Source organism: Sesamum indicum, linkage group LG9, assembly GCF_000512975.1.
Source record: "Sesamum indicum cultivar Zhongzhi No. 13 linkage group LG9, S_indicum_v1.0, whole genome shotgun sequence".
Classification (NCBI taxonomy): domain Eukaryota; kingdom Viridiplantae; phylum Streptophyta; class Magnoliopsida; order Lamiales; family Pedaliaceae; genus Sesamum; species Sesamum indicum.
Window position 1 is genome coordinate 1,740,094 of NC_026153.1, and position 27,095 is coordinate 1,767,188.

Genomic DNA, 27,095 nt, shown 5'->3' on the forward strand with positions numbered 1-27,095 from the left:
ACTTGCTGAGATGAAGGAGTTTGAATCCAGGTGCTTACTTTATCTGTTTCTCTGTCATGCTTTTGTTGACTTAGCTACTTGATGATTGTTGCTTGCCTTCTATCTAAATATTTATCTTACATGGATTTTTAGATATTACTTACTAAGGTTTTACCACAAGCCAAGTCAGCATGGATTTTGTAGAATACGATTAAGATGTAGAATTAGAGACTTTTCCTAGCAATCCGGGATATTAATTGTTTCAATAACATAAACGAAAGCGAGGTCAACGGTTGATTGATATGATTTTTATAATGGAACAGTTCTCGTTAAGCAGAAATGTGCTAATTATGTAGATGGCTATGTTCCATTCTAAACTTTGGAGCGGATAAAAGAAAAACAGATTGTCTTGTTTGGTGAAAAACTGCACATAGCATTTTTTAGCATTGTTTGTTCTTGAGATAGTGCAATTTGCTTGATTTACAATGCGAGATGTTTCAAGTCTCATATAAGGCCTAAAATTTAGTTTGTTTCTCAAAGAGGGTATGGCATTATGGAATTACTTCCTGTAAACTTTCATATAATGGAAGTTACAATTTGGTGGTCGTGTATACTTACTTTCAGTAGAATGGAATTCATAAAGCCCCCCACCTTTAAAAAAAAAAAACCCTTAAAATCAACCTTATTTTTCTTGTTTCTTCTTTGTGACCATGACGCTAACTGCTACTTTCTATCTGATACCAACTTTGCATGCCTTAGTGAAATAGGTGATACTGACAATGAAGAGGAGAGCAGCCGCTGTCTTTGTGCCATTCTCTAATGTTGCTAGACCAGCTCCTTCTTAACATCATTAGTGGCCTCAGCTTTAACCAGAAAGATGTTGACGATGAAAGATACTAGTTAATGGCAAGACTGTGATTCAGAGAAGAGCTCTATCTAATCATTTGATTCGTTTATTGATTCTGCCCCTACTATCATGAATGTAATTCACTGGGGATTTTCGCTGCCTGATCCCATGCTTCTTGGAGCAAGGTTTGGCAACTTATTTTACCATCAGCTCTTTGTGATCAGACCCAAAATCTGCACCGAGCTTCAATTTACTGCCGCCACCTCTGAGATGAGAGTGAAGATATTTTCCCCTTCAGCTGCAATTATTCTTGATTCAGATTTCTTTACCTCTTGCATCATCCATTTGTAGGACTTCTCTATTCTGTATCTTGTTAAGTATAGCTTATGCATCCTTCTGTACTTAAAGCAATGGTCCTTACTTTGAGAGCCAGTCATTTACTCAATGTGTCCTTTTAACTTATTCAACACTGTCCAATGAATATGAACTGTAGATAATCTTTTCTGCATTTTTAGTCGTGACCTGAGTAGGATTTTAGTTATTTTGAGCGGCAAGCATGTGTGGATTATCTATTAGGTCATTTTGCGACCTGTATAGCAATTTATGTAATAGAATAATAAGAAACAGGCATCCTCATTGAGTGATAAGAGTAAAACTAGAGGACACTAAAAGAAATGCTCAACTCCTCTATATGCACCATGATTTTGCTCACAACTAGCAAAAAGAAGCCTACTTCCCAACGAAGACAAATGATAAACAGAAGAGAAACTTTTGACTTATCAAATATCATCTCCTTAACTAATGTTGTTCCCATAATTGTCCGCAACAATATAGTCAATATCTTCCACTATGATAATGCTGTTTATCTACATTTAATGATTCTCAGAGCACCTTTTTGCATGCCTTGTCTAGAGTCAATTTGAAATTAATGAAGCCCTTCTTAATTTCTCATCAGACTATACAGTTCCCTAAATATCTTCATTTTGCTCTGTACCAGATACAAAAAATTATTGTAAATGGACACCACAGTGAAGGCAAAGTCATGAGTGTGGGGGCAGTCTGGTTTCCATTACCGACAGTAACCGGTGGATAAATTCATTGCGCATGAATATAAATACATTAGTATTAATTGCTAGGAAGCATTACTTATTGATGCAAAGCTTGAAACAGCAAAAAAGTGCAAGTACTTGTACTTATTATGGCTGCGGTTTTGATCGTTCCAGTTTTCATGATTCTTGTCCTACTTCTCAATCTCACCATAAAAATAAGAAGGAAATTAGCAGAAAAGTCCTCGAATCTCCCTCCAGGCAGCTACGGATGGCCGATTCTTGGTGAAACGGTGGAGTTTCTTCGTGCTGGGTTGGAGGGGACACCTGAGAAATTTATCAAAGAGAGAAGTGAAAAATACAAATCTCAAGTCTTCAAAACTTCACTGATGGGGGAGCCTATGGTGATGCTATGCGGGGCAGCAGGAAACAAGTTCTTATTCAGTAATGAAAATAAGCTGGTAACAGTTTGGTGGCCAAGCTCTGTGAGACAACTGCTTGGACACTGCTTAGCAACGAGCAGTGGTGATGAAGGAAAGCAAATGAGGAAGATGGTGTCTTATTTTGTGAGTCCTGATGCATTCACGAGGCTTTACATCAGAACTATGGATTTGGTTTCTCAGCAGCATATCAAGACTCATTGGCAAGGTATCAATATTTGTAGCTTGTTTTTGCCATTCACATGGGAGAAGTAAGCACTAGTTAAGATTCTTTTCCTTGTGTGTGTGTTCTTTTTTCTTTGTTCTCTTTTGTTGGAAGGAAATTTTGGTATAAAACTGATGCAACAATGGACTTATGAGAAATGAACGTTAGCAGCCAGAAGGAGAAAGAATTAAGAAAAAAGGACACAGAAAGAAAAACGTTGTACTTTTATTAGTATTTAAATACTGGTTTCTTTCATCTTGAAGGTAAAGAAGAAGTGAAAATCTCTCCAACCATCAAGTTATACACGTTTGAACTTGCATGTCGCCTATTTATGAGCCTTGAAGACCAGGAGCAAATCTCAAAGCTCGTTACTCTGTTCAATGTTTTCTTGAAGGGGATAATATCAGTCCCTGTCAACTTTCCAGGAACAAGATTTTACAAGGCAAAGAGAGCTACATCTGCTATAAAGAGTCAACTTCAGAAGATAGTCAGACAAAGAAGAGCAGCCTTGGAACAAAGAACAGCTGTACCTTCCCAAGATCTTCTATCACATTTACTTGTGGCTCCGGATGAAAATGGCAAGTTTATGTCTGAACCCGTTATCGTAAACAACATATTAATGCTGCTCTTTGCTGGCCATGACACATCTAGTGTTGCGATAACGATGCTGATGAAGAATCTTGCACAACTTCCTGACATTTACGAAAAAGTGCTGAGAGGTAATTGTCTGCTGTTGCCTAATCTGGTGATACTCGTTTCAAAGATTTGCTAATTTTTTTGTGTTTGATGGCATGTATGCAACAGAGCAAAATGAAATTGCATCATCGAAGGAAGCAGGGGAGTTTCTGCAGTGGGAGGATGTACAGAAGATGAAGTACTCATGGAATGTTGTTTGTGAAGTAGCGAGAATATCACCACCCATCATAGGCGCTTTTAGAGAAGCATTAGCCGATATAACTTATGCAGGTTACCACATTCCCAAGGGATGGAAGGTATGTACTTGAAAATTTTACTTTCTAAATTATGGCGGTAACTCAGCTGGCTCAATCTGATCATATAATTCTCTACTCTGCTGACAGTTGTACTGGAGCTCATCATTTACGCACAGAGATGCTAGCTGGTTTCCAGACTATCCAAATTTTGATCCATCAAGATTTGAAGGGGCAGGCCCTGCTCCATTTTCATATGTCCCATTTGGTGGGGGGCCTCGAATGTGCTTGGGAAAAGAGTTCGCCCGGCTGGAGATACTCATATTTCTACACAATGTTATAAGGAGATATAGGTGGAACTTACAGATTCCTGATGAGAAAATTGCATATGATCCAATGCCCACGCCAGTTGAAGGACTTCCAGTTCAGCTTCACTCTCACATAGCTTAAGATGCTAAAAATTGGTGGCATGAAAGAGATAAGAGACTAGTAATTCTTGAAAGTAAGCAGCATATAGCTTTATGGGTTATGATTTCGGCTAACTATGAGTTTCATGGCTTGCTTACCTTGGTAGATGTGTGAGAAGTTATTAATATATATTCATGTCAAACATATAAGGTGTAGTCAAGATTGAAAATATTACAGAAGTGAGCAAGTAAGACAGAAGTGAACTGTTCAAAATGCAGTTGCGGAAAAGCAGTGCTGATTCAAACATTAAGTTCAACAGACTTTATGTTGCGTTTGCAAGTGGTTGTCACTTGTCATAGAAAAACAGGAAACCATAGTCATCAAACTTAAAAGACTTTATTTGTAATGAAGATCTTTATGATGCAAACTCAGGCAATGCCATACTCTCTATCAATCATATATAAAAAAATAGTTTGCCACTGCTACCCCTACATTTAAATAATTGAAGCTTCACCTAATCCCCTCCCCTCCAACTCAATTATGTACGTTGCCGTCTCAATAATGTATAGGATTCTCAAATCCAAGTCAACCCTTAGACTTTTTAGAGAGAGAAAGAGACAAGGTGAAGATATGGATGCTCATGAGTTGAAAAGGAGGGCTGCAGACTAAAGTCTGATCCTATATCTCTGGCCTCAAATACAAGATCTCATTGTCCATATGGCTGCAAATTCATCTTATCTCCCCGCTTGGGGTACAACCTCTACTTCCATAATCAATGCTTCCCTAATCCTTCTTGTTTTGTTCCTCATAATCCACATCAAAAGCAAAAGCAAATCACGAAACAAAATTCTGAATCTTCCTCCGGGCAGTTACGGGTGGCCAATTCTTGGTGAAACAATGGCATTCCTCCGTGGAAGTATTGATGGATCACCAGAAAAGTTTGTTAAAGAAAGAATGGACAAGTACAAGACGCAGGTCTTCAAAACATCCCTCTTGGGGGAGTCTGTTGCTGTGTTACGCGGACCTGCTGGATATAAGTTTTTGTTCAGCAACGAAAATAAGTTGGTCACAGTTTGGTGGCCCAGTTCTGTGAGGGAGCTACTTGGGACATGCTTAGCCACAACTGGAGGGACTCAAGCGATACAAATGAGAAAGATGGTGTCTTATTTTGTTAGTCCTGATGTGTTTACCAAACGATACATCAAAGTTATGGATATTGTATCTCAACAACATATACAGACTCACTGGCAAGGTATATTTATATGTTTCTTTTCTTCTGTCTCATCATATGCACATTCAGTTCACAACGGAACTGAATAACAAGACTTATACTTCCATTTTTTATGAAGGTAAAGAGGAGCTAAAGGTCTTCCCAGCAATCAAATTATATACATTTGAACTGGCCTGTAGATTGTTTATGAGCGTTGAAGAACCAACACAGATTAAAAGGCTTTCTGCTCTCTTCAACATTTTCTTGGGTGGAATCATCTCTATACCTCTCAACTTCCCAGGTACAAGATTCTATAAAGCAAAGAGGGCTACGGCTGCTATTAAAAAGGAACTCCAAGTAATACTGAGACAGAGGAAAGAGCGCTTGGGACAACAAGATACTGTAGCTTCGGAAGATCTTTTGTCGCATTTGCTTGCCTGCCCTGATGAAAATGGGAAGTTCATGTCTGAATCAGATATCATAAATAATATATTATTGCTACTCTTTGCTGGACATGACACTTCAAGTTCTGCCATAACGATGCTGATAAAAACTCTTGCAGAACATCCTGAAGTCTATGACAAAGTGTTAAGAGGTCAGTTTCCTCTTTGCTTTGTCCTGTTGCGTTTCTCCTCTCAACAAGTTTTATATGGATTTTCTTACACTGTTGTAGTTCTATTATTGGTGTCTCCCCCCACCTCAAGCACCATATAATAATCACTCTCATCAGAACTATGCACAGAGCCAATTATGAAAAACGAGATGCTATTGATTTGGTTAACTTGTTCCAAAACCTCTACTCAAAATAATAATGAGAACAAAAAGGAAAGAACAAGTCTGACCATCTCACATACTAAACACAAGTTTGAGGCTTTGCAAGCAAAGTCAACAATCCTTGTAATATAATTGATGCACTTTGTAGCACAGAGGCTGAGAAGGTGATAAAAATCTGTTTGACAGGCATAATTTGGTGATGCTAAAATCTTCATAAACTTCAGTAGTATGGATTGATGACTAATTGAATTTGCAAACAGAGCAAAGTGAAATTGCATCATCAAAAGAAGCTGGGGAATGTCTTCAATGGGAGGATATACAGAAGATGAAGTACACATGGAATGTAGTTTCTGAAACACTGAGACTATGGCCACCTGTAGTTGGTGCCTTTAGAGAAGCATTGGTAGATATAAAATATGGAGGTTATGACATTCCAAAGGGATGGAAGGTACATTTCTCTTAGTTATTTACATCTCCAACTCCTCCATCCATGTTGTGACACTGACAGTTCTAGTGATACTAGAGGCCAAATATGGAGTCTCACAAATGATTTAATGTCTTTTGTGACAGTTTTACTGGAACACATCGTCGACCCATACAGATTCTAGCCTCTTTACAGACAGCACCAATTTTGATCCCTCAAGATTCGATGGTGCTGGTCCTATTCCATATTCTTTTGTTCCGTTTGGTGGAGGACCTCGAATGTGCCTAGGAAAAGAGTTTGCTCGCTTGGAGATACTCACATTTCTACACAATGTTATTGGACAGTTTAAGTGGAATTTACTGATTCCAGGTGAAAAAATCATATGCGACCCCATTCCCACACCTGAGGAAGGACTGCCAATCCGTCTTCACCCACATAAAGCCTAAGATGATATGTTTATTTTATGGAGGCAGTTTGTATTTACCGACTTTTACTGTTGGACTTGTTCCTAGTTAGTTGAATAAAATCATGAGAAAACAGTATGCCTTAAGCTATGTAAAGTATTTGGTATGATTATAAATAAAGAGGAATTCATTCAACACATGATAGTATTCTTCATCTTCCACTATAAGGGATGTAGCAGCTACACAGTTCTTCGGGAAACCCCCCTGAAGCTGTTCTGAGAATCTGCATTGAGATCACTTTTTCACAATGCAGAAATGAGGTCAAGAAAAATGTGACATAAGTTTAATCCTTTCTATATCTTTTCTGTCACCATAGCTACACCAGGTTGACTCAATTGATGAACAACATGAAACAATTAACCACATTTCAAAACAGTAGAATATTAACAAATACTCATCCTGAGCTAGTCCTATAAACAAACCCAAGTGATAGGGTGACCTCTTTACAAATGAACCCTAGCTCATTGGATGTGTACATGCACCCCAGCTTCTATTTCTTGTTGAATCCAAATAACGATTTGATAGCATTGATCGCATTTTCATTTATGAATGATTCATCGAACTTCTTCAAAAGAGGTTCAAAGTCCTCTGATGTCCTTATGTTGGCAAGGTCAGGGTCTGTCCGGATTCTCTGTCACAAAGTGGTACGAATGGATGAAAATTTCTCGAGTCATCTGAACTATAACATACTGGATTTTATCCCTATCAACTTACCTTAAAGTCTTCAAATCCTGCTTCCATAGCATCCTCAAGGGCGGAGAGTCCAGCTTGTATCTGTGACAACTCAGAGAAGGTTGTGGATTCATTCAAGGAGTGCAAGTCTTATACAGGAAAAGTAAACTCATATAGACTAAAAAGTCCTTTTTACAGCAATGCGACCAGGAGCAAGTCACAAGGCTTGGCCAAAGAATCTAGATAAAAAATACTACAACGCAAAGCAAGATAAGGGAGCTGAGACTAGGCAGGGTGAGGTCCAAACACAATATGATGATGATGTTTGAATAAGATATATAGAACCATCAAATGCTTCCCTAGTTCTATATTAAGCCGGAAATGCATGAAGAGTTGGTTTAAGCTCCCATGTTTAACCTGATTAAGCTTTGCATAACAGCAAGCTACGTTGTAACTTGCTACTGCAGCTTCATTTGCTTCTGGTTTTGATCCCAATATCGACTCAAACTTTTCCAAAGCCTCTTCATATTTCCCAGTCCTGAAGTAACCAAGGTGCAGAAATCAAATCAGGATTGATTGCTTCAGCTAAAAAGCGTGATAAAGAGAACCCCCAAGTCTTACTTGTAAAGCTGCAATCCTTCACGAAGGTCTCTCTCTCTGCTTTCCTTCTGTTCCTTCTTTCTCAGGTAATTTTGCATCTAGCATTGAAGTTTGAGCACAGATGAGGAAAGGCCAACAAGCTAGCCAGAAAATTCTGGTTGTATACTGGAGAAAGATGGCACTCACTTGAATTTCCCTAACTCTGTTACTAATGAACCCAGCATTCCTCTCAGCTCTGATAATTTCTTTTTCAGTCAATTCACCCTTGTCATCTATCTTTCCTGTTATGTTATAACCACACAAAAACCCATCATGTTTCCATCATCAATGCCAACGTATTGTAACTGTGATTTTGATTAGGAGAAAAGACCCATCGAGATTTCCTGAACTAGGACAAAGGATTGGCAGGGCCAAGTTGCAAGTGAAGATGGCAAGAGCAGCAAGAGAAGTATAAATGACAAAAACTCACCGTATCTCTTCTGCATTTTCATGAGCAATGGCCCAATCCTCTGTCTAATGGTGTACATTGTTCTTCCATATTCAGCCGCAGGCCATATCTCATCTCCAAAAACTGCACTGCATTAGTTTCTCAAACTGCTTCAATCATTTTGCAAAGGAAAAGGCACTAGCAAATCATCATATACTATCCCGTCCCGTCAGGAGAGAAGAACTTGGTACGTCGGAGACAGAATGATTGATCCGGACAAAATGTCCGCCCAAGTGCTAACCATCTTGAAAAGGCTCGGAGACAAGAGTTTATGGATATGCAAAGAAACTGGTATGTATATGGTAATGGTAGACTGAGAAGCGTATGGTGAAGAAGTAAGAAGAAATACCTGGTGGCAAGCACTTTGTCCCCAACGGTGAACATCCCCGTCTTATCAGCGGATCCACCAGGCGCAATGGCATCGATATAAGTTCCTCCATCTCTACCCTTGGCAAATTTGAGGCCATATGGCTGCACCAGTTCCACCTCATACTCTTCATATTCTTCTTCTGATTTTGATGTCTTAGTCTGAGAAGCTTTTGTAACCAAGATGGAAGTTGTGGAGAAAGGGGGGGAAGTACGTATAGTGGTGAGAAATGGGTGGTGGTTCTTGGTGTGGTTGAGGAAACAGCATATTGAAGGATTTTGCTTGGTGAGGTGAGAAATGCGAGTGGGCAGAGGAGGGGAAGAACATAGACAAGTATAGCTACTTGAAGCCATTGATGTGATGATGATGGTGCAAGAATGAGAGAGAGCGTTTGTTGTTGATAGAGTAAAAGACGAGAAAGCAGCAGCAGCAGCAAGAGTTGGGAGAGTTGAAGATGAGAGATTACAGAGAGAGTGAGGGAGAGAGAGAGAGAGAGATGTGACTACTACTGACCAACCAGACTAGTGGCTCTAGAAGGCCGTTGAAATTCATTCGATTCTGTGCTGCCACGTGGAGCTTCGCACGCAACTTACATACCAGACATTATTATTATTCTATAGAATCAAGAAGTAGATGCGGGTATGAATTTGGGATGGGTTGGGTCTGGGTGTCTCAACATTATCTTATTAATATTTGCTCACTTTCCGTTTCTCTAGAAATAAACGAAAATTAATTGTTATTTCAAACCAACACAAACACGCTTATCACCGTATAGCATACAAAATTAACAATACAAACCAACTCAAACATAATTTACTACTACTGCTGCTTTCATCACCAGCTTAAACCACTATAGGTAGGAGGTTCATAACAGAGATAAAGCATACCTAAACGCCTTCAGCAGTAAGACCCTTGTGCAAGAACAACAGATGCTGTTGTCCCATTCCCAGCAAGTCATTGGTCTATGCAGCTGCTTGTCTCACCATTGTTCTCCACTGAACTCTACCTATTAGCATCAAATGGAATGTTGTATGTTTATAAGACCTCATGTGTCGCATGAGCTAACATACATATAAATTCTCATAGATTTGATTTAACTTGACTTGACTTGACTGGGCTTTTAATACCAATTGAAACCGTTTGGAATTGGATTGGTGGTTTCTTCGTCTAGTTGGCTGTGGGCTCCAACTCTCTACAAATTGCAATTCTCTCTTTATATTTATTTTGAGGATAAATTACATTTTTGGTCCCATAAGTGGACTCGATTCCAATTTTAGTCTCATACTAAGGGCAATTCGCACATTTGGTCCCGTAAGTGAATTTTTTTTTCAATTTCAGTCCCGGTTGGGGATTTCCGTTAAAACTTAACGACAGCTGCTGAAATCCGTTAGGTGCTGTTAAATATGGAAAGAAAGCATGTAGAATTGGAGGAAAAGCATGGAGAATTGGAGAAAATAATCAACAACTTGGTGGAAATTACACTATAGCCTCTTCCTTCTAAAACAACACCATAAGTCAAGATACAACAAAAAAATAAACTAAAACAGTTTGTCTTCGTTGCATCTGTGCAATTTTGTCCTCCATTCTATTCAGTTTTCGAAGCAATCCGGGTATGATAACCTTTGCCCTTACACACATCGGCGGATCTTCCCAATGAAAAAAACCACATCTGCTTCTTTTTTTCGTATACCCAAAAAACCTTCTTCCTGGGTTGTCGTCGGTCCATGAGGTTTTCAAAATCGCAACCCTTCCACAATGACAAAAATTTTCTCTATTACCAGCCATATTTTGTGAGATTTTTTTCTACTAAATGCAAGAGATAAATGAAAAAATGGGATTTAAATAGAAGGAAGAGGGTATAGTGTAATTTCCACCAAGTTGTTGATTTTTTCTCCAATTCTCCATGCTTTCCCTTCAATTCTACATGCTTTCCCTTCAATTCTACATGCTTTCCCTCCATATTTAACAGCACCTAATGGATTTCAGCAGCTGCCGTTAAGTTTTAACGGAAATCCCCAACCGGGACTGAAATTGGAAAAAAAATCCACTTACGGGACCAAATGTGCGAATTGCCCTTAGTATGGGACTAAAATTGGAATCGGGTCCACTTATGGGACCAAAAATGTAATTTACCCTTATTTTGAATTGTTTCTTTCTTTTCTTGAAGAGAAAAGAAAGATTACTCATAATGAATAGACTATTTGAAATTATGTTCAAAGAAATTACTACTAGTACACATACTCTATCATTGTTGTTCTTCATAAATAAAAACAAATACGCAATGTCTGTCACTCCCTTACATGTAGGTAATTAATTGTATACATAAAAACACTACTTCACCAGAAACTGATCCTAGTTTAGAAACACAGAGAAAATAATAATTCATCCTCCTCATTTGTAGTTGTGAGTAGTAGAAGAAACATTCCAAGTGGAGTTGGAGTTGGAATTAGAGTTGTCATCACCAGCAGCAACCTGGCCTTGGAGAGGCTCCAAGGAATCTACTATGTCTCTCATCAACGGCCTTGCTTTTGGATTCCTATTTAAACAGTGATAAGCAAGCATGGCTGCTTTATGCACACCCTTTATGGGATACTCCCCTTCCAATCTCGGATCTACAATGTTTACCAATTTTTTCTTTTCTCTAAGCAATGGCACTGCCCAATCTGTTAGATTCTGTTCCCGAGCCGGTCTTGATTTATCCAATGATTTTCTGCCTGTTAGAAGCTCAAGTAGAACCACCCCGAAGCTATATACATCACTCCTTGGAGTCAGGTGACCTGTGCATTCAACCCCAAACTTAACTCCAAAAAACGGACCACATCTTATATACATACATTTGAATCTGGAAACTACTCCTTCATTATTCAGTACCCGTCATTATATATTCTGGTGCAGCATAGCCATATGTTCCCATGATACGAGTAGAAACGTGAGATTTGTCCCCTACTGGCCCGTCTTTAGCTAGCCCAAAATCAGACAGCTTTGCATTGTAGTCCTATTAAGTGTTTATGTAAGATAAAATACTATTAATCGATCTCAAGTAACTGTCTGAATATTGAAGTTCACTTTCATGTTCCTAGAGCCTGCCTACATCAGAATTTATTACAGTAGCAGCTGACCTGGTCCAGTAAGATGTTAGATGTCTTAAAATCACGGTAAATAACTGGTTTCTCTGCTTCGTGCAGAAAAGCAAGCCCCTTTGCTGCACCAAATGCTATCTTCATTCTAGTTGACCAAGGAAGAGGGAGCAACACTCCTGCAGCAAGTGCAGGCATCTAAGAGCGGCGTTCTAATACAAAACAACACATGCAGCTAACAGATATTTAAACATCTCTGATGAAATGCTAGGTGGCATTGAAGGCTGAACACTGAACAATTGAATAAAGGATGGAAAAAATAAGTATAGCACCGCCTACACTGCGGGTCCTGTACTTTGGTTTCTTTCAAGTTAAATCTTTATAAAGTTCAGTAACAAGATATTATATGCCTCTTCGTATATTCTTGAATTCACAGGACAGTGGCACCTAGCTCACACATTAAGTTCTCTTTTGGACGTGAAGTTTGTGGGGCCACTTGAAATGTCTTGCTGATAGAGATAATGATTAAGGAATCATTTTATTGAAGTTGAATTGATGACTGAAACAGAAAACCTGTCAAATATTGAAATTATTGATTTACATCGTCAACATGGCAATACCTAAGAAGAGTAAGATTAAAATTACATGTCCCTCTAAGAGTTGAAGGGTATTTCTTCAGGAACAGGACGTGCATAGCCAATATATGAACATTTTGAATTGGAATATGATATGCTAAAAATGCAGCCTAAAAGTCTTAAAAATCATATCTGGAGCAAGTACAAGAACTAACTGTTTTTGCATTCTCTTGTTATTTCTCTTAATTCTGGATAGGATGTAGGGACAGGAAGTAAAAGTAGAGTAAGTGAACCTTGAGTTAGCATTACATATGTAAATAATGGTTATGCCCACGTTTGGATAAAGTTCAAGCTTCTTGTGCCTCAAGAACATCAACCTCTTTTGGAGCATGCTTAATCAGTGAATTACAAGGGTAATCATAACATGTAGAAACAAAAAACATGGTGGCAATGGTATGAACAAAGGAGCAAAGGTATGCACTGTGATATAGTGTTCCTGCCTGCCAAATTTGAATAATGATCAACTGGTTATAGTGTTACACAAATCAATGTTGCTCCCACATATCCAGGTGAATCATTGAAAAAAGTAAGAAATCCGTACTTACTTGAGAATAGATTGTTCTCGACACTACCCCGTGCCATATATTCATATATTAAAACCCGATGTTCATCTTCACAGCAATATCCAATTAACTTCACTAAATTTGGATGAGAAAGCTGCCCCAGAAAGATTACCTCAGCCTAAAGAATCACAGAGAGTCAACTGAAATGATCCGGACAACTATTCAGACTAAGTGGCAAAAATGCACATGTTAAGTGCATGGTTATTTACTTACCAGCCATTCCCTATGACCTTGATAGCTATTATCTCCATCATGAACCTTGACAGCAACAGGAATCGGCTGAAGTCCTTGTCGTAAATCTTGGGAAATGTACCCTTTATAGACACTTCCAAAGCCGCCTCCACCTAACATGTAATCTTGTCTGAAATTGTCAGTAATGTTCTTTAGCTCATTGAACGTGAAAGCAATTAGAGGATTGGCGGCTGTAGAACGGCGGAGGTCTTCAACTTCTTCAGGATTTGATGGTAGTTTACTGGGAGCGTTCCTCTCTGCTTCTGAAGGACTCTGCTCCTTTGGAGATTCTACAGGAGATGAAATTAAATCAAAAGCTTTTAACTGCTTCCCAGAACAAAAAATGGACGTCTTTTTACTTGTGCAGCGAAAATGAAAAAGTTGGAAAAAAAGAAAGAATAAACAAAATATGGAACTTGATATTGGTTTTTACACGATTATTTTTGTTTCAAGATGTGACAAGAAACAGGCATGAAATACAAAGTGAATTGTGGGAGATTGAACCTCCAAAGTAGGACAAAAAGAGAAGGACATGGCGATGTTTTGTTGTCGTTAAAGTTATGATGGAACAGCAAGGGATAGGAAGGCAAAGAGTGATTCCATGGGGAGGAGAATGAAGAAATTAGGAAGCAAGCTCACCTGATTTTGCATTGGATGAGACTCTGTATATTGAAGTTTCCCAGCCACAGCAGCAATTCCCCATGAGGGTGGTCAGGGCACTTTATATTTTTCTGAAATAACGACAGCACTGCACTGGAAAATCTTAAAGAGACGAACAAGAAAAAGGAAAGAAGTAGTGTAGTGGGGGAATTGAATAAAGAAAAGAAGAAGAGGGGGTGGGAATGTAGAATGCGTTTGTGAAAGTGGAGTGTCTGGAGAGAGTGCTGGTGCCGGAATGGTTGTGTTGTAAATTCTTGATGGCAATGATGGGGTGGAGTAGTAGTATTAGGGAGGTGGGGGCTTTTGTTTGGCAGAATACTGTAATTCATTTTTGTTTGTGCGCTTTCCTTTTCAAATTGCTGCTTGAGGTTGGAGTAGTGCGCATTTTGATCAATCATCCCCAATATTCCCATTCGCACTTGTACATTTCTATCATTTTCTTTTCCAAATCCGAATGGAAGGAACGCTGTCTTGTAATTAATTAGTGGCTATTTCTGCTGCTAAATGAGTCCTCCTACTCCTTACTCTTTCTCTTGTTCCAAATTCTACCACAACAACTCGCTTTTAAATGGATATTGAAACTATACGACATAAATGTGATTTAATTAAAAAAACTATATATAAGCAAAAGCTCCCTTAGTATTATTTAATCCGGCTAAGATGGTAATATGCAAATGTATGGGGGGCTGTAGTACTCTTTAGTATTTCCAACAGAAATAACTAACAGTGGTGGAGCTGGGTCTGGGTTCGTTTTTCTTGGACCCAACCACACAACATATTTTGGGCCAGAATGAATGAGAATAGAATACAAGCCAGCCATAAGGCCCACTCAACCAACCCCAATCTGCTCTACTGTAGCCTATGCTTTGTCCTTCCTCTTCCCACACCGCGATCCATGCTTCTCTCAGCTTCACTCTTCTGCTCCTAATCCCAACTTCCATTCCAAATCCATGGAAGAATACCCAGATGAGCTTCGCACCCCCCCTATTGCTTTATCGTGTTTGGTGGGGTGTGCCGAGGTGCACGGCTTGATCACGGCGCATCTCCACTCACAGCAGCCCCCTATCAATACCATCGCATTGCCAGATTTCTCTAAGATCTCTCTCATCCCCCCAAAAAAGCCTCCTAGAGAGACTTCGGAGCCTGTCGCCGGCATCTTCAGGAGAGATTGGCTTTCAAAGCACCGGACGAGGATCCCCGCTGTTGTCGCTGCTCTTTTTAGCTCTCATGATGTGTCTGGAGACCCCGCTCAGTGGCTCCAGGTAAAATTACGAATCAACCATTTCTCATATATTCTATTGATGTTATGTTGACTCTTATCTTGTGAAATTTTAAATATTGTGCAGGGCCACGATTCGTGGGAGAAACATCAAATTGGTGGTGGTGGTTGTCACTCTGTCAGGTCATAAAGGTTTGTGAGTTTCCTCATTTCTGAGTTACTTCACATGTTTAGTTGAACGTGAGTAATTTAGCTGATCTGTATGTTTACATTTGTTATTTTTATTTCGTCACTCTATGACTTCACAGATGCTTGAAAATCTTGGTGAGATCAATCACTTTCATCTCTTTGGAATTGTGATACATCTCTTGTATTACTGGAGAATTTCTATGTGCATAGACATTTCAGTTGCTTCAGACCTTTGTATTTGGACCATTAATTTAGTATCTACTTATCTGAATGTGTTTATGGGTTATTTGTTATGCTTGTCATAGAAGGATACTGAATCTTGTGGTTTTGTAGGGATCTGAAATCTGAACTTATTTCTTGGAATATGTAGGAAGCTATCTTTCTTCTACTAGTTACTGCACTACAACTGGGTCCCTGTCCGAGACAAAAAAAAAAGAAAAGAAAATTAAAAGCAACAGAAAAGGAGAAGAGAATAGGGTCTTGGTATCAGCTTGAGAGAATATTTGTTTTATTTTTGAAATATGCATATACCTAAATGAGAAAACATGTTGGTTTGGTTCCCGCATTTTGTCATTTTTCTTGAAATTAAATATTTACTAAAGCATCAGGAAATATTAATTGTTAGTAGTTATGTTTCTCATTCTTCCATTTCCGCTTCTGCAAATATTCTTTGAAGTAGGCCTAGAAACTTGCTTCTTGCATCCACTATGTGGGCCTGCTTGTCCCTGAGCTCGAAAACTGAAATAGCAATATGAAGCAAGATGCTCTTATTTCCTCCTCTCTAATGAGCAATGGGAATAACAATTTTGCTTGGCATCTGAAAAAATCTGTTGCAGATTACACAAGTGAAGATCGCATGGTTGCCTTGAGGAAACGTGCAGAAGTAGATTCTAAGAACCTCATCATTTTTGTACCAGATGACGAATTGGAGCTTAGACAATCTCTAAACAGGCATGGATCTCTAAATTGTATTCTAATGCAAGTTTTGGGGTTTTGGAAGAAAACAAAGGACATTATTGTTATGAAAAACTTAATTAGCTTTTTAGGTATGTGCTTAAAAACCTCCTGAATGTAGGGATTATGTCATGGTATGCAAAACCAAATCCTGGTTTCTTTCGCCAAAAAGTTCTTTAGATTATGAAACCTAACTAGCTATGTTGGTGCAGGCTTTGGACTGCAGTGGCAGATCTGGCAAATGTGTATTACAGAGATGAAGGACGAAAAATAAAAGTTCGTCTTGAAAAGAGAAGTTTCAGCTCTATGGAGTTAAATGTTCGGTACTGTTTCAAAGTAAGGTCCTTTTTTGGTACCTTCTTTCTGTTTTCACCTAAAAGTAAATATGCCTTTCCATGTCCTACTACAACATTTAGTGTAAGGTTTTACAATCGTGTATTACCGCAAATTTAATCGCTGGACAATCTTTTATTATTATTCTTTTGTAATAAATTATGCCAATTTCTACTGTTTCACTTATCTTCGGCAATTGAATAATATCTGTAAAGCTTAGGAATATCCACTATTATTTCCTTGAGCCTACGAGTTCGTCAGTATTTGACTTGGTTATCTGTGCTTTAATCCTCCTAAACACATTGGAACAGACTATGTGTCTGGCCTTGTTATTCTATTTTGTCAGCTCCATTTACTCCGAAATTTTCTCTCCTCCTTATGCTATCTAAACCTTATCAACTGCTAGGTTGCTGTATATGCAGAATTTCGAAGAGACTGGCTTGAAGCTCTAAAACTATATGAGGATGCCTACCACGCACTCCGGGAGGTACTGCTTCAATCATAGCCGCAGACTCATATATAATTTGCCTTGCCTAATATCTTAAACTCCATAAATGGCCTAATATCTTAAACTCCATAAATAAGCTAATATCTTAAACTCCATAAATGGCCTAGTATCTTAAACTCCATAAATAGCCTAATATCTTAAACTCCATAAATGGCCTTGCTTTGCTGGATGCTTGTTTACATGTGTTTGTCTTCTTCATGTAATCCTTTCTTGTTTCACTTGCATACGTGGTTGTCAGATGGTTGGAATGTCAACAAAAACGCCCCCTATCCAACGCATTGTTGAGATCAAGACTATTGCCGAACAACTTCATTTTAAGTTGTCAACTTTATTGCTGCACAGTGGAAAAGTTGTAGAAGCAATTACATGGTTCCGCCAGCACACTGCGAATTATAGGAGCCTTATGGGAAGCCCAGAAGTTATTTTTCTTCATTGGGAATGGCTAAGCAGGCAATATTTGGTATTTGCTCAACTGTTGGAGACAAGCTCAGCTGATGTCCAGCATGTTCCAAGTATGGTCTCAGTTGCTGCAGAGAAACCAACCGAATGGGAGTTTCATTCAGCTTATTATTATCAGGTAATTTTGATCATCCATGTTGAAACTTCAAAATATACTTAGTTAATGATGAGTTCTCACTTTCAATTTTATTCTGACATGTCTTCAAGCAGTTGGCAGCTAGCTACCTCAAAGAAAAAAATGTGTCTCTGGAATTTGCATTATCTATGTCAGAGGATGTTGGTCCAATTGATGGGAGTGCAGAGTCTGTGGTTGCTTCTGCATATCTTGGTCAGTTTGCAAGGCTATTTGAGCATGGGGATACTTGCATAATGCAATCGTGAGTTCAACAGGCCCAACTATCTATCTTTCCCTTCATATCCGTGTGTATGCCTAAATGTCCTATAGCAGGCAATATTTCCCTGAAGTGTTGAATGTTTTGTTTGAATCAATTTGATGCAGTCTGACTGATGATGAATATGTCCGTTATGCACTTGCTGAAGGGAAGAGATTCCAGGATTCCTTTGAAATTATTGCTCTTCTAAAGAGATCTTGTGAAGCATACAGTAACTTAAAGGCTGAGAGGACAGCTGCCTATTGTGGATTGCAGATGGCTAAAGAATATTTTGCTGTAAGTGATTTCGGCAATGCTAAGCAAACATTTGATAATGTTGCAAGTCTTTACCGAAGAGAAGGTTGGCTATTGTCATTGTGGGAGGTTTTGGGTTATCTAAGAGAGTGCTCAAGGGGAATTAGTTCCGCGAAAGACTTCATAGAATATTCACTTGAAATGGCTGCTCTGCCAGTAACATCTGATGCTTTTGAGCCATCTTCTAAGGATTGCGGTCCAGCTGGACCTGCAACTCTTTCACAGAGAGGTAAGATACATGAGGAAGCATTTGAGGTTGCCAGGGGGGAATCAGAACTTAATTTGAAAGAACAGAACACTGAACTAAAAGTCAACAGTGATTATCCTCTTTATCTTGAGATTGATCTTGTCAGTCCCCTAAGAGTTGTACTTCTTGCTTTGGTTGCTTTTCATCAACCAGTGGTTAAGCCAGGTGCTCCGTCTCTCATCACCATATCACTTCGATCCCAATTGCCAACCAATGTGGAGATTGATCAGTTGGAGGTGCAATTTAATCAATCTGAGTGTAATTTTATCATTGGGAATGGTAAGAAGCCACACATAGCTGCAATCTCCAATATACAACCGGGTCGCAGAGTTGAGACAGCTCCAAGTCTGGTGCTTGCTACAAACAAATGGCTGCGGTTGACATATGAGATAAACTCTGGTAAGTTGGTAGCATTCCCACTAAGAAACCACTTATTAATTAATTATAGTCCATCCTTTTCGACTAAGGACTCAAAGAACAATTAAAATTTCAATTAGAAGTCTCCTAGCCAAAAGCTCCGGGTATCTATGTTAAGATTCTTATGAAAAACGCTAGGCTAAGTAAGGATTATGTTTCAAGATCATATATGTTCCAGCATTGATGTGATTTAGCATGCAAACTCCCGGTGTAGGTAAGAATAGCTTCTCATATATAGTATATTCTTATTTTTGTTCTATCTTGGTGGTGGATGATATTCTCCATGCTGCAAAGTAAGACTATAAATGATTTATGCAGATCATAGTGGAAAGCTTGAATGCATATATGTAATTGCAAGAATAGGACCACACTTCACAATATGTTGCAGAGCTGAGAGTCCTGCCTCAATGAATGACTTACCACTTTGGAAGTTTGAAAACCTAGTAGAAACTATTCCCACCAAGGATCCTGGTCTGGCATTCTCCGGGCAGAAGGCAATACAGGTCGAAGAGCCGGACCCACAAGTTGATCTAATCTTAGGTTCATCTGGCCCTGCATTGGTTGGAGAGAGCTTTATTTTGCCTGTGACCATTTCCTCTAAAGGACATGCAGTGTATTCAGGTGAGTTAAAGATTAACCTGGTAGATACAAGAGGAGGTGGCCTGCTTAGCCCAAGAGAAGAGGAACCGTTCTCAGCCGACAATCTCCATGTTGAGCTTGTTGACATATCTTGCCATGTACCTGAAGATCAGTCTGAAGCTCCTTCAGATAAGATTCAGAAAATTCAGCCCTCATTTGGATTGATTTCTGTCCCATCTCTAGATGTGGGTGAATCATGGTCCGGCCAACTTAAAATTAAGTGGAATCGTCCTAAGCCTATCATGCTCTATGTCTCGTTGGGTTACTATCATCAAAGTGGTGAACCTAGTTTACAGAAAGTGCATGTGCATAAAAGCTTGCAGATCGAAGGCAAGACTGCTGTTACAATAAGCCATCGGTACCTGCTTCCGTTTCGGCAGGATCCTCTTCTACTCTCAAAAATCAAGTCAGTTTCTGATCCTGATCAGATGCCATCACTAGCTCTAAATGACTTAACTATGCTTATAGTTAGTGCTAAGAATTGTTCAGAGGTGCCGTTGCGATTGCTGTCTGTGTCTATTGAGAGGGAAGAGGATAATGATGCATGTGCTATACTACCTCAGCATGAGGAGTTCAGAGAATCTGTTGTTCATGTGCCAGGAGAAGAGTTTAAGAAGGTTTTTACTGTCATTCCGAAGTTAAATTGTACGAGGCTGAAGATTGGTACTGTTTGTCTGAGATGGCAAAGGGATTCAAGAGTGGAGGAACAATTCGATTTTTGTGATAGTGCATATCAAGTTACAAAACACAGGCTTCCTGATGTGAATATTGAACTACCTCCATTAGTTGTGAGTTTAGAATGCCCTCCACATGCCACTCTTGGGAATCCCTTCAGATATTCTGTTAAAATTCATAATCAGACAGAGTTCCTCCAGGAGATCAAATTCTCAGTAGCTGATTCACAGAGTTTTGTGTTATCAGGACCCCACAATGATACGATCTTTGTCCTGCCAAGGTCGACGCATGTTCTCAGTTTCATGCTTGTACCTCTGGGGCTAGGATCTCTGCAGCTTCCTAGAGTGACAGTGACTTCAGTGAGATACTCTGCTGGTTTACACACCTCTCCTGCATCATCTATTGTCTTTGTCTACCCATCAAAGCCCCATTTTGAGGCAAGTGATATGAAGGAGACGAGAACGAATTCTGTTGTTGCTGAGTAGTTCATTGTATTTAACCAGGATGTCAGCCATGGGTTACATGGGGAAATGAATGAGTATGTTGATTAATCGTTCCTAATACACCACATGTCTTGTAGTCTTGTAAACAGGCAGATCTGCTGTGTCAAAGCAATGGTACTAGCGCCATCTCAACTGCTAGTCAGAGGTCCACACTGCTGCGCTGGGCCTTCATGCTTTAAGGTCAGTGCCCGTCGACAGGTTTTCAATATTTGCCATACTCAGGGATGAAGGGTCCTCTTGAAAATTGTAACACCACTTCTATATTATATCTGTATAAAGTTGGTTTGTTGGGAGGGGGGCATTAACATTGAAGAAACATTCTATATGTAATGTTTATTTTTTTTTAGCCCAAATATTACTGTAACTGTTTGAGAAGTCACTGAGAATGCTGAGGGTTGGAGTTGGAAGAGCTACAGAATCGGACTGTGCAAATGTAATCCGACTATGAAATATGAAAGTTTTGTGGCATTCGAGATGATACTACTTCAAGAATTATTGAATGCACTTGTGCAAACCACCACTTGGTATACTTTTTATTTTTGAAACTGCAAGTCCTTATGTTTTGATTTTCTGATCAGTCAACTATAAATGTGCTTTATACGACACTGAATGGAGCTATTTGCTGCCCTGCCGCCTCGTTTAACTTTAATAGAAATACTATTAATATGAATGTTAAAGGTGCACAAGCAACCATTATATAATAAAATTAATTGTGTTTCATTTCCTTCCATATAAAAAATTAATTAATAACTGAGGGGTTAATGTTATTATCGACTTTATTTAGCACTTTTGAGTGTTATTATGAATAAAGTGCTGGAGAGAAGAAATCATCATCATCTGCTGAGATTCGCAAATAGGCGGAAGAAACAGAAGAGGAACTAGAGAGAGAGAGAAGTGAGATTCAGAGGTGGTGTGGGAAATGGGAATTACCAATTTATGGAGCTCCTTATGGACCATATTCACCTGCTGCCTCCCCGGACAACCAAGGCATGTAACTAGTACATCAATGACTTCCTCCATCACAAATGGAAATAGTATTCCGTGGGTTAATTATTTTTATATTATTAAAAAAAATTATAAAAATATATAATAAATTTATGTCGAGTCGTGGATTCACTAAAAAAATAATTTTTTTTAAAAAAAGGATGACACTAGTATCCACGATGCCAATTTTTAGTCTTTTTTTTCGATTAGTTTTATTCTTTATAAATTAATTATATTTAATTAATTTTTAACAACATAATAAAATTAAAAAAATCATAAAGTTAAAAGTATATTAATTTATAAAATATAATGAACGATACAAATATAATAATTTATATTTTTTTATATAATTCTAAAAAAATACAATGAATTTATAAAAATAGAAATACAAATTTTTATATAAATGTAAAAAAGTCAATTATTGTTAAATATTCCGCACCGGCTCATTTGATTGTGTAGAAGAATCTCTACATTGGGTTTGTTTCCTTTAACGCGCTTTCGGTCAATCCATCTCGTTGTGAATACGTGATGCTTGGTTTAGACCAGCGCGTGTAGAGATACAAATAGTAGTATCCTGGACCAACTCAAATTTCGGGACATCCTAATAATTTTCGAAATGCATAGGCTCAAATGACTTAGAATATGTATTTCTATAAGACATTAAATCATAATAATTATTCACATTGATATAACATTTGTATGCAGTAGCGTGACCGCAATGGATCCCAAATTGAGTCCACTTACCTCATGAACATTCTCGATTCGTTAGTTTTATAACAATCGAGGCGGACTTTTGAAACTGAGGTATTTTGTCAATCGAGGCGAACTTTTGAAACTGAGGTATCATGTGTTTGTATGCCCAGCATAATTTTGCTCTAATATATATACATATATATATATATATTTGCACATGAAATCACTCTATCTATACTATCAGCCAATTATTAGATATTTTTAAGGGCCAAGGAAAGGATAAGCAAACGCAACGGCGGGGCGGGTACAGTGAGAATTGCTCCGAGAAAATGGAGGCCAGCTCTGTTCTCAGCTCCTCTTCAGCTTCCTTTAACTTCCGCGAAACCCGTTTCGATTTCCCAAAGCCCTCCTTTGCTCCTGCTCCTAGCTTTTGTTATGTTACCTCTCTCCGCAAATGGCCGCGCCTGCTCTTTTCCTGCCCCTGTCCCAGCACTTCTCCTCTCACAATTGCTCAGGTTGTTGAGAATCCTACCTTACACTCTCTTATTCCTACTTCCAATTCTAAAGATATGCTTCCCAAAATTGACAAAAGCGGCAGATTTTGCAGTCCCAGAGCCGCCCGAGAACTGGCTCTGTAATGCTTTCTCCTCTCTTTATCTACTTTCTGTTTTAGTCCTAAGCTGCTGCACCTCCTTTTCCATCTTTACTGTGCTTGCCATGAAAATGTTGTAAGTCTTTCTTAGGATGATTCTGTACGCGGCTTGTTTAGACGGCTCCGACCCAGTTCGCCTTTTTGAGAAACGACTTAATGCTAGAAGAGGTGATTAATGCCTTTTCTTCGCTCTTTTGTTATTTTTTCGTCTGCTTGTTTCTATGTTACTTAGAGATGACGAGAATGTGATGTTTCTATCATTTTATTCCCTTCAGAAACTGGGTATGAGTTTGATAAGGCGTATTTGATGGAATACAATCACATGAGTTTTGGAGGGCCTCCGGTTACAGCGGAGACGCCTGAAGAAGCTGATGAGATTTTGCAAAATGATCAAAAGGAGTCTGACATTGGTAATTCCTTTCCACAATTTAACATACCACATATCCCATCTGTGGGAGACTCTTAGAGTTTTGCATTTTCGGAATTTCCTTCCTAGGATAAAATATTTCCCTTCTAGGAATTTCTTATCTGTGTGTATATATTTACGCATTTGCGTCTACATACAAAATTGTCCATGCACTCCATCATACATTGTGGTCGGATCTTTTCAAAGAGCTTGAATTGACTATGTAACTTCCTTCTCTCAGAAGCAGAAGTTCTTTCAGCACCACCGAAGTTGGTGTACAGCAAATTAGTTTTGCGGTAATACACTTTATTATAGATTGATTCTATTCTCGACATGCATACACATTCTTACAGACGTCAGTTGGTATAATTGTATCTATAAATTGCAGTTTTACACGAAAACTTTTGGTAGCCGTTGCAGAGAAGTGGGATAGTAATGTTCTTGCAATTGATAAAGTTGCACCTCATAATTGGAAGGTTTGGTTTGCAACTCTATGGTGTATAAAACCCTTTCTACATGGTTTTTCTTCTTATTTGCTGCAAAAAGACTTTGCATATAAGCAGCACTCAACCACAAGGAAGCATTTTGCTTTCAAGAAAATATCTACCAATCTCTGAATATGGACAATTATTGAATTCAACTCCTCCCTGTGTGTGTATTTATATGTTATAGATGTATGCTGTGTGTGCATACACCCTCCTGCTCTGAATATCCTATCTTGACACCATTTTGGTGCCTTCTTTTGATTTTGAGGATCTTATAACTAAACACAATCTTAATCTTAGGTTTAATCCTTGTACAAACTTTAAAAGTTGAACATGACTAACCAAAACATCAAATTCTGAGGTCATACTCATGGTGGAATGTTAGCCCCCTGTACCATAGTTATTTCAGTTTCCAATTTTAGGAAACCAATGAATACTTACAGTTCTGGTTATATTAGAATGGGTGTACCTCTTTCATAACTGCATAAGAGCTTCAAAACTTATGTAGTGAATGCATTATGTATATACTCTTTTTAATTTGTTATGGTCCTAGGACTGAGTTTGCTTGTTGGAAAGCTAACTAAGGTATTTACACCTTGAAGTAGAAGTATGTCGTATCCTGTTGAGTGACTGTGTTAATTATCAATCATGTCAACTCTTATTTCAATATCTATGCAGTTAGTCAGCCAAAAAATTACAAAGGTCCCTTGCAAACCAAGCCCAGCCAAAAGTTTTCCAGTTATTTTTAATTGTTTGTGTGCTAAAACTATCTTTTGGATCATCAAAATTTGATTCTCTGTCTAATTATACAACTCTTCTTACTTCAGAACGAACCAGCTGGTAGAATCTTGGAGTTTTCGGTTCTTCACTTGGCAATGTCGGAAATGGCAGTGCTTGGGACGAGGCACCAAATAGTCATCAATGAGGTTGGCTTATCTCGCTTCTCTTTTGAACTTTTCAGGAAAAGTGTAATGCACATAAAAACTTGTTCAGCAAAAGAAATTTGTATAGCCTTGTTTTCTCCATTGAAATATCAACAAGGTCCCTGAATACTTGGCATCTTGGAGTCATTTGAGGAGGTTCTGACTTCTGAGATTAATGATATTTTAGCTGGATAATTTAAGTATGGTCTCTTTTTGGTGCTAATGTTATCGCAAGTTTAAGAACTTGTCTATGGCTCCTTTGGCTTGTGCTAAGAAATGTGTTTCGTGCTCTTTTGTGAAGGCGGTTGACCTTGCAAAGCGGTTCTGTGATGGGGCAGCGCCTCGCATAATAAATGGCTGTCTGAGGAACTTTCTCAAGGAACTCAAGGAAAATGGTGAGGCTGAGAATGTGGAAATCAAATAGACAGTCTAAGTAGTTGGTCTGTAAACCAGAATGCGGGTGGGGTCGAGCTAGATGTGCATTGGAGGGTGATACATACAGCGATATTTAGCAAACATTATCTGCCCGGAGCATGATTTGAGGGTATCGATTGTAGAGCTAAATTTTGTAGCGGCAAGAAGTGCAGCTAGTAGATGGTTCAACATGATAAGTCAATGAAGCAATGTGTAATTTCTGGGACGACTGGGGCCGTAACTGTAACTCAGAAGTGGATGTTTGTTAATTTCCTAACGTCAACATGGACTATCACTATTATATTTTATGTTTAAATGGATGATGGATGTTTAAAATTGCTTGAATTAGGTGTTCTTTCTCTACAAGAACAAGCCTCAAAGTATTATCACTTTTTCTTATCATGCATACATAATTATTTCTCAATACTATTTATATACAAAAAGTACTTAAAATTTAATAATGATTAAAGCTACATATTACACAAATACAAGAACAAGAAGAATTTTATTCCCAACATGTAATACCATGATGGGAAGATGATGGTTAATTCCTTATATAAGGGAATAAAATTCTCATAATAATCAGTATTCACAAATTTAGAGCATATTAATAAAAGATATAGAGTTGGACTTGAGAATAAGTATTCTCAAACCTAAAACATACAAATAAAAAATGTTAGAATGGAGGCTGAAATGCTAATTCCATTCTTATATACCAATCAATCATGGCGTAAGTAGTAACAAAATTCCACTCACTTATGATGTGGGCTCAGAATTCCATTAAGCCCAATCCCTTTGGTTTATTTAAGCCCAGTTAGGTAGGGGGGTGTGTGTGGACTGAATTGTCCGCCGTCGTTGTCCTTTTAAACCCTAATTGTGAAAACTCCTCATCAACATTTTCTTCTATATAAATAAGTAGAATGACTCTGAGAGAGAACCATTATCGGCAGCATTTCTCTCTTCTATTCCATCGACGCCTACGCCCTCTCCCTTTATCATCTTTGGCTTTCCTGTTTTGAATAACTTTTTATTGATGGTTGCTTTGCGTGGGTGGCTATGAGGATAAACTCTTAAGGCTGGTTTCTCATCAACATTCGCAGTGGCCGCCTAAGAGCTTTCGCCTTCGCCGGGCTTGAGAGCTTATGCTGTTTATATCCTTCCTTGGATGTCTGAGCCACCCCTATCCTCCTCCCTTTTTCAGTAATTCCTTTCCCAAATTCCTTAAAGCCTAATATTGCAATCCCTTGATTTATTGTGTGTAGATCAATGGATCTATCGTTAGGCCATATTAAACCCTTTTATAACGCATATATATATTCATTCCTATATATATGTCTCTACCTTTAGCTCCGAATTCTTCCTGAAACTTTTCTAGGATTTTCGGTGACAAGGTAGATACATTTGCTTTTTTTTTTCTTGTGATTACTTTTTGTGGTGATGATGATAAGTAGGGATGATGAAACAAATCAGACGGATTCCCAATGATTTCAATCCATGATAACGACAACCAGCTACTTCTGACCTTTATTATCACCATCATCATTTGAACTCGTGATATGTGTTAGCTTTTAATATTATATTGCATGAGAATTTAGAAAATGTTTTGGATTTACTTTGATGGGCTGGTGATGTGAGATTAATATTTGCTACTCTTGATGGAAATTAAAATATATTTCCATTTGATGATTCTT

General features: G+C 38.5%; 7 protein-coding genes across 9 annotated transcripts in view; 5 read left to right on the forward strand and 2 right to left on the reverse strand.

Annotated features, from left to right (window-relative positions):
* LOC105170201 overlaps window positions 1-1,288 on the forward strand; it is a gene marked incomplete in the record, with an annotated part of 2,895 nt that extends 1,607 nt beyond the window's left edge. The window contains 1 exon segment of the mRNA XM_020696545.1: window positions 737-1,288. Within this exon segment, the coding sequence (XP_020552204.1) occupies window positions 737-799 (63 nt within the window).
* LOC105170203 (beta-amyrin 28-oxidase) lies at window positions 1,922-4,201 on the forward strand. The gene is made up of 4 exons (XM_011090867.2): window positions 1,922-2,520; window positions 2,781-3,236; window positions 3,322-3,509; window positions 3,597-4,201. The coding sequence occupies exons 1-4, from the start codon at window positions 2,025-2,027 to the stop codon at window positions 3,894-3,896; spliced, it is 1,440 nt and encodes a 479-aa protein (XP_011089169.1). The 5' UTR covers window positions 1,922-2,024; the 3' UTR covers window positions 3,897-4,201.
* LOC105170204 (beta-amyrin 28-oxidase-like) lies at window positions 4,338-6,863 on the forward strand. The gene is made up of 4 exons (XM_011090868.2): window positions 4,338-5,106; window positions 5,204-5,659; window positions 6,099-6,286; window positions 6,409-6,863. Exons 1-4 carry the CDS (start codon window positions 4,572-4,574, stop codon window positions 6,706-6,708), a joined length of 1,479 nt encoding a protein of 492 aa, XP_011089170.1. The 5' UTR covers window positions 4,338-4,571; the 3' UTR covers window positions 6,709-6,863.
* On the reverse strand, window positions 7,000-9,351 carry LOC105170205. The gene is made up of 7 exons (XM_011090869.2): window positions 8,835-9,351; window positions 8,468-8,574; window positions 8,185-8,279; window positions 8,020-8,096; window positions 7,816-7,936; window positions 7,441-7,500; window positions 7,000-7,357 (listed from the first exon to the last, which is right to left on the reverse strand). Exons 1-7 carry the CDS (start codon window positions 9,203-9,205, stop codon window positions 7,217-7,219), a joined length of 972 nt encoding a protein of 323 aa, XP_011089171.1. The 5' UTR covers window positions 9,206-9,351; the 3' UTR covers window positions 7,000-7,216.
* Window positions 11,042-14,376, reverse strand: LOC105170206 (probable serine/threonine-protein kinase PBL16). Its single transcript, XM_011090871.2, has 6 exons — window positions 13,998-14,376; window positions 13,341-13,648; window positions 13,110-13,245; window positions 11,972-12,108; window positions 11,724-11,847; window positions 11,042-11,629 (listed from the first exon to the last, which is right to left on the reverse strand). Exons 1-6 carry the CDS (start codon window positions 14,059-14,061, stop codon window positions 11,244-11,246), a joined length of 1,155 nt encoding a protein of 384 aa, XP_011089173.1. The 5' UTR covers window positions 14,062-14,376; the 3' UTR covers window positions 11,042-11,243.
* Window positions 14,691-21,327, forward strand: LOC105170207 (trafficking protein particle complex subunit 11). 3 transcript variants are annotated; one of them, XM_011090872.2, is made up of 9 exons: window positions 14,691-15,321; window positions 15,365-15,429; window positions 16,263-16,377; window positions 16,593-16,716; window positions 17,120-17,200; window positions 17,460-17,798; window positions 17,891-18,057; window positions 18,180-19,012; window positions 19,349-21,327. In XM_011090872.2, the coding sequence occupies exons 1-9, from the start codon at window positions 14,813-14,815 to the stop codon at window positions 20,827-20,829; spliced, it is 3,714 nt and encodes a 1,237-aa protein (XP_011089174.1). In that variant the 5' UTR covers window positions 14,691-14,812; the 3' UTR covers window positions 20,830-21,327. The 3 variants fall into 3 exon arrangements, with proteins under 3 accessions (XP_011089174.1, XP_020552295.1, XP_020552296.1); XM_020696636.1 differs by having other exon boundaries at window positions 14,692-15,280; XM_020696637.1 differs by lacking the exons at window positions 14,691-15,321; window positions 15,365-15,429; window positions 16,263-16,377 and having other exon boundaries at window positions 16,590-16,716; window positions 17,136-17,200.
* Window positions 22,774-25,749, forward strand: LOC105170208. The gene is made up of 7 exons (XM_011090873.2): window positions 22,774-23,158; window positions 23,268-23,344; window positions 23,452-23,586; window positions 23,824-23,878; window positions 23,971-24,058; window positions 24,895-24,993; window positions 25,292-25,749. Exons 1-7 carry the CDS (start codon window positions 22,854-22,856, stop codon window positions 25,412-25,414), a joined length of 882 nt encoding a protein of 293 aa, XP_011089175.1. The 5' UTR covers window positions 22,774-22,853; the 3' UTR covers window positions 25,415-25,749.